We start from the raw sequence: 12,632 nt of genomic DNA on the forward strand, positions 1-12,632 counted from the left end.
TCTATCCACTGCGCCACCTAGCTGCCCCTGCTATCTATTATCTTTACACTTTAATCATTACACACCTACTTCTACTCGGACAAAGAATACTAATTAAGTAAAGATTTGCTGATGCAGAAAACTTGTCTGATAATTAGAATGTGAGTTCCTTTCGGATTTGCACCATTTCTCCACACCCCCAGACCCCCTGCCCAGTGCTTAGCTCAGTGTCTGGCACGCAGTAAGTAGGCTCTTAAATGCTTTTGACTGACTGAGAATATACATTCTCTCTGCTCACTCTCTTATTTGGTGACTCATCACCTTCCACGGGTTTAATTAGCATCAGATAATAGCAGATAACTCCCAAATCTGTATATCCAGCCATAGTTTCTCTCCTGAGCATCTATCACTGCCTATTGGACATTTCAAAATGGATGTTCTATGGGCATCTGAAGTTCATCATGTACAAAACAGAACTCTTTCTTTTTCTCCCAAAATCTAGCTCCCTTCTGAATGTCTCCATTTCTCTAAAGGGCACAACCATCCTTCCAGTTACTCAGGTTCCTTGCCACCTTGGTGTCATCCACACTCCCACTCACCCAATGTATCCAATTTGTTGTCAAGTCTTATGCCTCCACAGCCTCTTTCATCCATTCCTTTTTCTTGACTCACAGGGATGCTACCCTAGTACAGTCACCATTCTCAACACCTGTCTCTTGGACTATTTCAATAGTGCGCGCACGCACACACACACACACACACACACACACACACACACACACACACACACACACACACCCCACACATCTGTATTACACCAACTGTCCCCCATACCTGGAATGAACTCTTCTTAGAATTCTTTGTTTCCTTCAAAAACCAAGCTCTATCTCTGTCATTAACCCTTTCTTGGTCCCCTCAGCTGCCACCACCACCCCCACCCCACCCCCCAAAAAGAAATGACCTTGTATTCATTTTGCATATTTATATATGCATATATTGTCTCCTTGAGAACAGAAATTGTTAAATTTTTATCTTTGCAACCCTGGCACCTAACACAGTGCCTGGAAATAGCTGGCAATTAATAAATGTTTATTGATCAACTGAATGTATATGATAGTCTGTCCTATGTCATAGTATTCTGTTATGAGGAGTCAATTTTTCCATTTTATAGATGAAGAAACTGAAACCTGGGGATGGAAGAGGCTTACTTAGAGTCACAGACACTAAGGAACAGGGAGGCCAGTGCAGGGGGAAACTCCCCACCCACCATCCACCCCCACCTAATCGCAAAATGATTTAAATTGTCAAGGACTGAGAAAGAAAAGCTAACCCTAATCCTCAGAACTCTATACAAATGAGCATTACACTTCAGTGTCTCTAAGCAGTTATAACAAAGTTTAGCTCCCTCATGATTATCCATCCATTTAAAAAAATAGATAGACAGACATAGATAGATAATAACTAGACAGATGATAGACAGACAGATAGAGAGAGGATAGACATAGACAGACTGATGATTGATAGACAGACATAGATAAATAGATAGATAGATAGATGATAGACATAGAGATGATAGCTAGGTAGATGCTAGAAATAGACAGATAGACACATGATTGATAGATAATAGACACAGGTAGACAAACAGACATAGACATATAGATGATAGATGGATATAAACAATAGGGGAAGCTAGGTGGCGCAGTGGATAGAGCACTGGCCCTGGATTCAGGAGGACTTGAGTTCAAATTTGATCTCAGACCCTTGACACTTACTAGCTGTGTGACCCTGGGCAAGTCACAACCCCAATTGCCTCACCAAAAAAAAAAAAAAGATATAAACAGACACAGATAGACATAGCTGAAAAATAGATAGATAGATAGATGACAGATATGGGTAGATAAACTGCCTCTTATTTGAAGGACCTCATGCTTGGTGCCAAGAGCAATAAAAAGATACATACTATAGGCCCCCATCCTCAAGAAGCTAGCATTCTAGTTCTTCTTTGTCTCTAGTAAGGGCAGAGAAGATATAATAACAAAATACTCATCATCCCCCTCTCCTGCTTAAAAACTTGACTAAGAAGATAGAAGACATGTGATCCAAGCTACACTGAGAGCCAGTGCGGTCTCCAGTGGAGTCAGAGGGTTGGACCTGGAGTCAGGAAGCTCTGGTGCCTATCCCACTTCAGACACTTGGCAGCTGTGTGGCTCTGGGCACAATGTCTACTTCCTCCCACTGTGTACCATTTATTCTTTTGGCTTCAGAGAAAACACACTCTCCTGGTTCTCCTGCCTCTCTAGATACTGCTTCCTTTTTCTCTTTCACTGTGACCCCTTCATGTGAGTGTTTCCTCCAGGTCTGTCCTTGGCCTTCTCTTCTCTCTCTACACTCACTCTTCCTTTTTTTTTTCTTTTTTTGTGGGGCAATGGGGGTTAAGTGACTTGCCCAGGGTCACACAGTTAGTAAGTGTCAAGTGTCTGAGGCCGGATTTGAACTCAGGTACTCCTGAATCCAGGGCCGGTGCTTTATCCACTGCGCCATCTAGCCGCCCCTACGCTCACTCTTTTTTTTTTTAATTAATAAAGTATTTTATTTTTTTTCCCGTTACATGTAAAGATAGTTCTCAACTTTTGTTTATACAAGCTTTCCAATTTCAGATTTTTCTCCCTCCCTCCCCTCCCTCACCCCTCCCCTCGACAGCAGGTAATCTGATATAGGTTTTATATATATATATATATATATATATACACACACATACACATAATAACATTAATCATATTTCTGCATTAGTCATGTTATAAGAGAAAAATCAGAGCAATGATGAAAAAACCTCAAAATAGAAAAAACAACAGCATCAAAAACAAAAGAAATAGTATGGTTCATTCAGTATCTATACTCCACAGTTCTTTTTTTTTTTTTTCCTGGATTTGGAGATCCCTGGAACTCTTCTGTACCATTGCATTGGTGAGAAGAATATAGTCCATCACAGTAGATCAACACTCAATGTTGATGATACTGTGTACAATGTTCTTCTGGTTCTGCTCATCTCACTCATCATCAGCCCACGCAAGACCCTCCAGGTTTCTCTGAACTCCTCCTGCTCATCGTTTCTTTTTAATTTTTTTTAGATAGTTTTCAACATTCTTTTTTTTGTTTGTTTTTGTTGGGGTTTTTTTTGTTGTTTTGGGGCAGGGCAATGGGGGTTAAGTGACTTGCCCAGGGTCACACAGCTAGTAAGTGTCAAGTGTCTGAGGCTGGATTTGAACTCAGGTACTCCTGAATCCAGGGCTGGTGCTTTATTTACTGCCACCTAGCTGCCCCCATGCTCATCGTTTCTTACAGCACAATAGTATTCCATTGTATTCATATACCACAACTTGTCCAGCCATTCCCCAATTGATGGGCATCCCCTCAACTTCTAATTCCTTGCCACCACAAAAAGAGCAGCTATCAATATTTTTGTACATGTGGGTCCTTTTCCCCTTTCCATGATTTCTTTGGGAAAAAGACCCAAAAGCCCTACACTCACTCTTTTTTTTTTTTAATTTTTTTTAAATTTTTTTTGCAGGACAATGGGGATTAAGTGACTTGCCTAGGGTCACACAGCTATTAAGTGTTAAGCCTACACTCACTCTTAACTATCTTATTCACTCTGACAGCTTCAAAGACCACCTTCACACTGAACCCCAAGTATATCTTTCCCCCAGCCCTGACCTCTCCTCTGAATACCAGACATGCATCCAAAACTCCAGCCTGTATCTCCCCAGTACATACCTCAGTACTTATCTCTGGATGATGCCCTAAACTCAACATGGCCCAAACTGAGCTTATTACCTTTCTCTATAATTCTATTCTACCTTTTAAAATTATTATTTCAGCCTGTGGAACCACCATTTTCTCACATTCAAAACGTTGGTGTTTAGATAAATTAGGAGAGAAAGGAATAGTCTACCTATCAGGTCTTTGGAAAGGAAAACAGTTTATGACCAAACAAGAGATAAAGTATATTATGAAATGCAAAATGGATGATTTTGATTACATTAAATTAAAAATTTTTTGTACAAACAGAAGCAATGCATTCAAAATTAGAAGGGAGGCAGAAAGCTGGGAAACAATTTTTGTGGCCAATACTTCTGATAAAGGCCTCATCTCTAAAATATATAGGGAACTAAATCAAATTTATAAGAATCCAAGTCATTCCCCTATTGAGAAATGGTCAAAGGATATGAACAGGCAGTTTTCTGATGAAGAAACCAAAGCTATCTATTCCCATATGAAAAAATGCTCTAAATCACTATTGATTAGAGAGATGCAAATTAAAACAACTCTGAGGTACTACCTGACACCTATCAGATTGGCTAAAATGGCCAAAAAGGAAAATAATAAATGTTGGAGAAGCTGTGGGAAAATTGGAACACTAATCCATTGTTGGTGGAGCTGTGAACTGATCCAACCATTCTGGAGAGCAATTTGGAATTATGCCCAAAGGGCAATAAAGCTGTCCATACCCTTTGACCCAGCAATACCACTTTTGGGTCTTTTTCCCAAAGAAATCATGGAAAGAGGAAAGGGACCCACATATACAAAAATATTTATAGCTACTCTTTATGTGGTGGCAAGGAATTGGAAGTTGAGGGGATGCCCATCAATTGGGGAATGGCTGGACAAGTTGTGGTATATGAATACAATGGAATACTATTGTGCTGTAAGAAACGATGAGCATGGGGGCAGCTAGGTGGCGCAGTAGATAAAGCACCAGCCCTGGATTCAGGAGTACCTGAGTTCAAATCCAGCCTCAGACACTTGACACTTACTAGCTATGTGACCCTGGGCAAGTCACTTAACCCCCATTGCCCTGCCCCAAAACAACAAAAAAAAACCAACAAAAACAAACAAAAAAAAGAATGTTGAAAACTATCTAAAAAAATTAAAAAGAAACGATGAGCAGGAGGAGTTCAGAGAAACCTGGAGGGTCTTGCGTGGGCTGATGATGAGTGAGATGAGCAGAACCAGAAGAACATTGTACACAGTATCATCAACATTGAGTGTTGATCTACTGTGATGGAATATATTCTTCTCACCAATGCAGTGGTACAGAAGAGTTCCAGGGAACTCATGATAGAAGAGGATCTCCAAATCCAGGAGAAAAAAAAAAGAACTGTGGAGTATAGATGCTGAATGAACCATACTATTTCTTTTGTTTTTGGTGATGTTGTTTTTTCTATTTTGAGGTTTTTTTATCATTGCTCTGATTTTTCTCTTATAACATGACTAATGCAGAAGTAGGATTAATGTTATTATGTGTATGTATATATATATATATAACCAATATCAGATTACCTGCTGTCGAGGGGAGGGGTGAGGGAGGGGAGGGAGGGAGAAAAATCTGAAATTGGAAAGCTTGTATAGACAAAGGTTGAGAACTATCTTTACATGTAACAGAAAAAAATTAATTAATTAATTAATTTAAAAAAAAAAGTTGGTGTTATTTTTGACTCTTCCCTTATTATCTTTCACATCTAATCGTTATCTAGTCCTGTCCACTGAGCCTCTGCAACATCTCTAGCATCTCTCCCCTTCTTTTTGTTCCAGATACCACCATCTTAGTAAAGGTGCTTTCTAGCATCCACTTGCATTTTTTTTTCTGGTCTTGGCAGTGACGTTTATTGAGAGATGGGGTGGCAGGGTCTATACAATTGTGATTGTGAGGGAGAAAGGGTGGGGGTTATGTTGTGAAGAAGGCACTGGTGGCCCCATCCCAGGGGCCTGGTTGGTGTAGTGTAACTGGGCAGGAAGGAGGGGGATACACTGCTTCTGCCCCAATAGTCCATCCATGCCATTGGACAGGAGAGGTAACAGGCCCCATTTGGGGGAGGGCCCCAGATAGCAGGGTGGGTACAGAGCCAGCCATGTCCTGAGGTATAACTCCCGTCCCCAGGCCAGAAGAGTTAGAGCAGGAGGCAAGGGCAGCAGCCACTGCCAGCCTTCTTTCTTTGGGGAGGAGGGTCTGGGCGGGCAGCTCTTGCTCCTGGTACTTCCTGTAGGGGGCAGGGGCTTCATTTAGGGGAAGCAAGGCTGGGGCTGAGGCTGGGTATCTGCAGCTGGGGATGGGCTTGGCTGGGATATCAGGGGTCCTCTAGCTTGCCAGGAAGGGCTGCCGGGGCTTGGAGAGGCAGACTTGCCTAAGCTGCTAAGAGATAGGGACCCCTGCATTTTTACAGAACTCCTTCTAATGGTTTCTTTAACCTCTCCTCTGGTCCTAGAGTCAGGAAGACCCGAGTTCAAATTAGGCCTAAGACACTAGCTGTGTGACCCTGGGCAAGTCACTTAACCCTGTTTGCCTCAGGATAACAATCACACCTATCTTCCAAGGCTGTTGTGAGGATCAAATGAGATCATAATTGCAAAGTGCTTAGCATAGTGCCTGGTATATAGTTGGCACTATATAAATGTTCACTATTATCATTACTACTCTCCATCCCCTTCAATTTATCCTTCACACAGATTAATCAATGGGGTGCTGTCACTTCTCTGCTTATAAGTCTTTTGTGATTCTCTGTTTTATACTGAGCAAAATTCAAATTCTTTTGCCTGAAAGGCAAGGCCTACCATCATCGGATACCACCCTTGTTGTTGTTGTTCAGTCATGTTCAACTCTTTATGACCCCATTTGGGGTTTTCTTAGCAGAGATACTGGAGTGGTTTGCCATTTCCTTCTCTAGCTCATTTGACAGATGAGGAAACTGAGGCAAACAGGGTGAAGTGAGTCGCCCAGGGTCACATAGCTAGTAAGTGTCTGAGGCTGGATTTGAACTCAGGAAGACGAATCTTCCTGACTCTAGGCCCTGCACTCTTTCCACTGCCTCCTTGCCAGTTTTACAGATTTAAAACAGATTCCTCCCTTCCAGAAACTCTCCTCTCCAACAAAGCCAGTTCTCTCTAACTCCTGAAAATTCTCTTTTCCTTTCCTTGTGCTATTCTTTCTATCTAATTTGACCTCTTTATCTCTTGAATACCTATCCTTTAAAACCCTCTTCAAATACCACCTTTTCCAGGAAACCTTCCTGAAATTTCCTGACAATAATAGTTTTCTCCCTTGGACCTCACAAATCACTTTGTTCTTGATGACTTTGATAAACTTACCATGTGTTGTTTTCTATTGGGGTTGACTGAATGTATTTTTTGCTATCTCCCTACTAGTCTGTAAGCTCCGTGAGGGCAGGGACTGTGTCATATATAAACTTTGTAACTTTCCCAGGGCCTACCACAATGCTCTACAAACAGTAGTCGATTAATAAATGTTTGTTGCATGAATGAAGTAATGAAGGAATGAAGCCTTTGCTCCAACTGGGCTGACAATCATCCCAGGAAGCATTTTGAAATTATGCTTAAAAAGGGACAAAAATATCCATATTCTGGACTAATGGCCTTACTGCTAGGCATATACCCCAAGGAGGCCAAAGAAAGAAAGATGGGCCATACACAACAAAATATTCACAAGTAGTACTTCTGGGGGCAGCTAGGTGGCGCAGTGGATAGAGCACCAGCCCTGGAGTCAGGAGTACCTGAGTTCCAATCTGACCTCAGACACTTAACACTTACTAGCTGTGTGACCCTGGGCAAGTCACTTAACCCCAATTGCCTCACACACACACACACACACACACACACACACACACACACACACACACCAAAAAAAAAAACAACCCACAAGTAGTACTTCTGTGGGGAGCAAAATATGGGAAATAAAGTGGATGCCCACGAACTAGGGAATGGCTAAATAAGCAATGGTCCACGTGGAGTATTGCTACACCATAAAAAACAACAAACATGAAACATTCAGAGAATCCCAGGAACCCATATCAACTGAGTCAAAGTATTTAGCAGAATCAGGAAAACATTCTATATAGTAACTATAATAATGTATAGATAACACTTCCACATAATAGCCCTTCACACACTGAAGACAGCTTTCATTCCTGCTGTGAGTCTTCTCTAAGCTAAACACACTTTCTGTTCTTTCAATTGATTCACCAGTGGCAGGGCTTGGAGTCTCTTTCCCATAACTCATTGATGGTTCCCTTAAAACTGTTGACTGTAAAATACAGGATGTGAAAACTAGACTGAAATTTAGAATGTGGAACACAGACCATCTGAACTGGAAGGGACTCGAGAACATAGAAAGCGAAAGTCAAAAGGAAAAGAAGGAAAACAAAAAGAAATAAGGGAGTGTCACTGAAGCATTTTTTAAAAACATTCATGGACTGCTGGAAGACATTTACTAGCTGTGTGATCCTGGGCAAGTCATTTAACCCTGATTGCCTCCCTATCCCCCGAAAAATACATGGAAGAGAATAGTAGGAAATCAGAAGGAATCACAGGCAAGCAGGAAACTTTGAAAGTTACATGCTGAATTTATTTCTCACATATATACACATATATGTGAGAAAATATATGTGTGTGTGTATATATATATATATATTTGTATATGTGGTATTGTTGTTGTTATTGTTGTCGTTGTTGTTGGGTTTTTGTCCTTCATTTTTGAAGAGGACCATGACATCAGGCTGATATCATGACTTGCACTGAATTGGGTTTAAGTGAGGGAGGGCTGTACAAGGTCACCAATCTCACTTTCTCCTCCAGAGCCATCTGGGTCCAATAGCAAGATATATACCAGGATGATTGGAAATGGCCCTGGACGTTTAAGACAATTGGAGTTAAGTGACTTGCCCAGGGTCACACAGCTAGCTAATGTCTAAGGTGAGACTTTAATTAAGGTCCTTCCAACTTCAGGGCCAGTGCTCTATCCACTGTGCCACCTAGCTGCCCCTTATGTGTGTGTTTGTGTGTGTATAGTGTATGTATATATATATATATGTGTGTGTGTGTGTGTATGTATGTATATGTGTATATGTATATGTGTGTATACACATATATTTAAGAAAAGTAAGCTATACATGATAGAGATTTATAGTGCTATGTACAATTCTCTTTTATTTTATTAAACTCTGTATATGGGAATGAAATGTAAAAGAAAACAACAGAAAAAGAAACCAAATGCTATGTAATTATAATGACCAAACTTGTCCTCTAAGAAGAATTGATTAAATCCATTTCTATCTTTTCTTTGTAGCAATGGGGGATTCTTGGTGAAGAAAAGGCAATTGATGAGCTGTTGGTTTTCTTGAATTGCCTTTTTCCTCCCTCTTTTTTTCTAAAATCTTTGTATAAGGGATGGTTTGCTGAGTAGGGGAGATAGTAGGGGCATATTTAGAAATGAAAGTAATTGACAGGATTTCAGTGAAGACAAGATAAAATTTTAAGTGTCAAAGTTAGGATTTTAATTCCATTCTTCTAAATCCAGGCTCAGTGCTCCATCCCTTTTTTTTTTTTTTTTTTTTTTGGTGAGGCAATTGGGGTTAAGTGACTTGCCCAGGGTCACACAGCTAGTAAGTGTTAAGTGTTTGAGGCCAGATTTGAACTTAGGTACTCCTGACTCCAGGGTCATTGCTCTATCCACTGCACCACCTAGCTGCCCCCATCCACTTTCCAATGAGTAAACTATTGGTCTAATGTCAAACTGGAGAGAGGTCTCCATTGGAGGGCCCTAGGGATCTATCTGTCCTTAGCTCTGTTCTGGTTACCATTTTTATATATAACTTGGTTGAAGACAAAAAGGCATATTTATTGAGTTTGCAAATGATATAATGTCAAGAAAAATAATTCATACACAGGACAACAGAATTATGATCCTAAAGGATACCAACAGATAGTGATGATTGACTGAAACTAACAAGATAAAATTAAACAGGAGGGTTGTTAAATACTATGCCTATGGTGGTTTTTTTCTATGCTTATGGCTTAAAAAAAACAAAACCAAACCCTAACTCCAAAAATAGAGGATGGAGAGAACTTGCTTCATATTAGTTCAAGTGAAAAATGTCTGACTAACCAGAAGTTCGACCTGAAGTAACAGTGTGATGTGGTAGCAAAAAGGGGAAAAAATGCTATCAAACTCTATATTAAGGGAAGTCTAACATCCAGAATAGCTGGGGCAGCTAGATGGTGCAGTGGATAGAGTGTCAGACCTGGAGTCAGGAAGACTCATCTTCCTGAGTTCAAATCCAGTCTCGGACACTATAAGACCCTGGGCAAGTCTCAATTTGCCTCAGTTTCCTCATCTGTAAAATGAGCTGGGGAGGGGCAGCTTAGGTGGCGCAGTGGATAGAGCACTGGCCCTGGATTCAGGAGGACCTGAGTTCAAATCCGGCCTCACACACTTAATACTTACTAGCTGTGTGACCCTGGGCAAGTCACTTAACCTCAATTGCCTCACCAAAAAAGAAAAAAAAAAATGAGCTGGGGAAGGAAATGGAAAACAACTCAAATGTCTCTGCCAAGAAAACCCCAAATGGGGTCACAGAGAGTCAGACACGACTGAAACAACTGAACAACAAACATCCAGAGTAAGAAGATGTTATCACTTATCCGACTACGTCAGAATATGTTGTTTGGTTTCTAGAATGTATTCTCAAAGCAAACAGCACGTTAAGGGGACTATTGATATGCAAGGTGTCTTCAATATTATGTCATATTATGGACAGCTAGATGGCAGAGTGGATAGAGCACCAGACCTGGAGTCAAGAAGACATCTTCCCGAGTTCAAATTTGGCCTCAGATACTTGCTAGCTGTGTGACCCTGGGCAAGTCACTTAAGCCTGTTTGCCTCAGTTTCCTCATCTGTAAAATGGGCTAGAGAAGGAAATGACAAACCACTGCAGTATCTCTGCCAAGAAAACCCCAAATGGGGTCACAAAGAGTCAGAAGACTGAAAAAACGGCTGAAGAACAAAATTTTGTAAAAGTGTTATTTTTTTTATCTTTATGAATAGTGGAAAGAACAATGGACTTGAAATCAAAGGACTTGGGTTAGAGTCCAGGTTCTGACACTTATTAGCGTAGTGTAACTCTAGGCAAGACAATCTGAGTCTCAGTTTCCTCATATAAAATGAGGGTAATAATGTGGTGAACAAAGTACTTTATAAACCACTAATGTAAAGCACCAGCCCTGGATTCAGGAACACCTGAGTTCAAATCTGGCCTCAGACACTTGACACTAGCAAACTATGTGACTCTGGGCAAGTCGCTTAACCCTCACTGCCCCACAAAAACAAAAGAAAAGAAAAGAAAAGAAAACCCCTAAAACAAAAAACCCCAACTAATGCTATACAGTTGTGTTGCTGGTAATATTATTTTTTTTTAATTATTATTTTTTTTTTTTTGGTGAGGCAATTGGGGTTAAGTGACTTGCCCAGGGTCACACAGCTAGTAAGTGTTAAGTGTCTGAGGCCGAATTTGAACTCAGGTACTCCTGACTCCAGGGCCGGTGCTCTATCCACTGCACCACCTAGCCGCCCTGGTAATATTATTATTATTAATTATCTTTCTAACTAGATTATAAGCTTCTAAAGGGAAGGAACTAAGTGTTTCTTGTTCTTTTTCATATCCCACTCAAATGGAGCAGGACAAGTACTTGTTGGTTAGCTAAGCTGTTGAATAAAATTGCTATAAAAAATTTCAGATTTTCAGAACAAAGAAATCAGAGCATGATTATTTTCATTGAAAAGAGATTCGTGGGATAGCTAGGTAGAGCAGTAGATAAAGCACTAGCCCTGGATTCAGGAGAACCTGAGTTCAAATCCAGCCTCAGACACTTGACACTTACTAGCTGTGTGACTCTAGGCAAGTCACTTAACCCTCATTGCCCCCAAAGAAAAAAAAAGAAAAGAAAAGAAAGGGGATTCTTCTTTTTATACCTATGTAGTATAGTGGGTAAAGCACCAGGCCTAGAGTCAGAAAAAACCTGAGTTCAAATCCAGGTGGGGAAGTCACTGAACCTCTGTCTGCTTCAATTTCCTCATCTGTTAAATGGGGGTCATAATATCAACTACCTCCCAGGGTTATTGTGAGGTTTAAATAAGATTATATTTATAAAGCTCTTAGCACAGTGTCTGGCATACAGTAGATGCTACATAAAAGTTATTATTGCTGCTGTTATTACTCCTCCTCCTCTTCCTCCTCCTCCTCCTCCTGCTCCTGCTCTTCCTCCTCCTCTCCTTCCCAGGGCCTGCTCCTCACCTTCAACGTCAAAGATCTTCTTCTCCAGGTCATCAAACAGTCCCTTGAGCTTGTCATAAGTATCCAGAATCTTCACAAAATCTTCATTGGGAGTTGAGGCAAAGTCATTAAGTCTCTTAGGTGCTTGAATTCCACCCCCAATCTGTGGGAGAGTGAAGAGGTTATCTCAGCAGGCTTCCTGAATGATGCTTTAGAGCCCTTGATGATCCCCACAACCCACTGGGGAAGGACAAGAGCAGAAGCGCCCTGGGTCTGGGGAAGAGCTGGAGCTACCATGGTGGCAGCCTAGGGGACACATACCCCAATCACATAGCGGATGATGTGTTTGGCCTCCTCAATGTTTCCGCTATCAGTAGCATCCCCATCTGTGATGATGATCATAACTCGCACAGCCTCAGGGCGGGCACCCCGACTCACATTAAACACATCTTTTCTGTGTTAAGAAATAGAGCAAAGTGAGGGCCTTCTCTCCCTCCCCTCTTTCCCAGCACAGTGGGCCATGGTCTTCCTTCT

The 12,632-nt window shown here is 41.1% G+C and overlaps 1 protein-coding gene across 1 annotated transcript in view; it reads right to left on the minus strand.

Annotated features, from left to right (window-relative positions):
• Positions 1-12,632, minus strand: part of ITGAL (integrin subunit alpha L) — a 42,230-nt gene that overhangs the window by 22,341 nt on the left and 7,257 nt on the right. Inside the window, exons 8-9 of the mRNA XM_043979369.1 lie at positions 12,420-12,552; positions 12,120-12,261 (exon numbers count right to left, since the gene is read on the minus strand). Of these exons, the coding sequence (XP_043835304.1) occupies positions 12,120-12,261; positions 12,420-12,552 (275 nt within the window). The remainder of the gene's footprint in view (positions 1-12,119; positions 12,262-12,419; positions 12,553-12,632) is intronic.

The sequence above is a fragment of the Dromiciops gliroides genome, chromosome 1, assembly GCF_019393635.1.
Source record: "Dromiciops gliroides isolate mDroGli1 chromosome 1, mDroGli1.pri, whole genome shotgun sequence".
NCBI classification, from domain to species: Eukaryota; Metazoa; Chordata; class Mammalia; order Microbiotheria; family Microbiotheriidae; genus Dromiciops; species Dromiciops gliroides.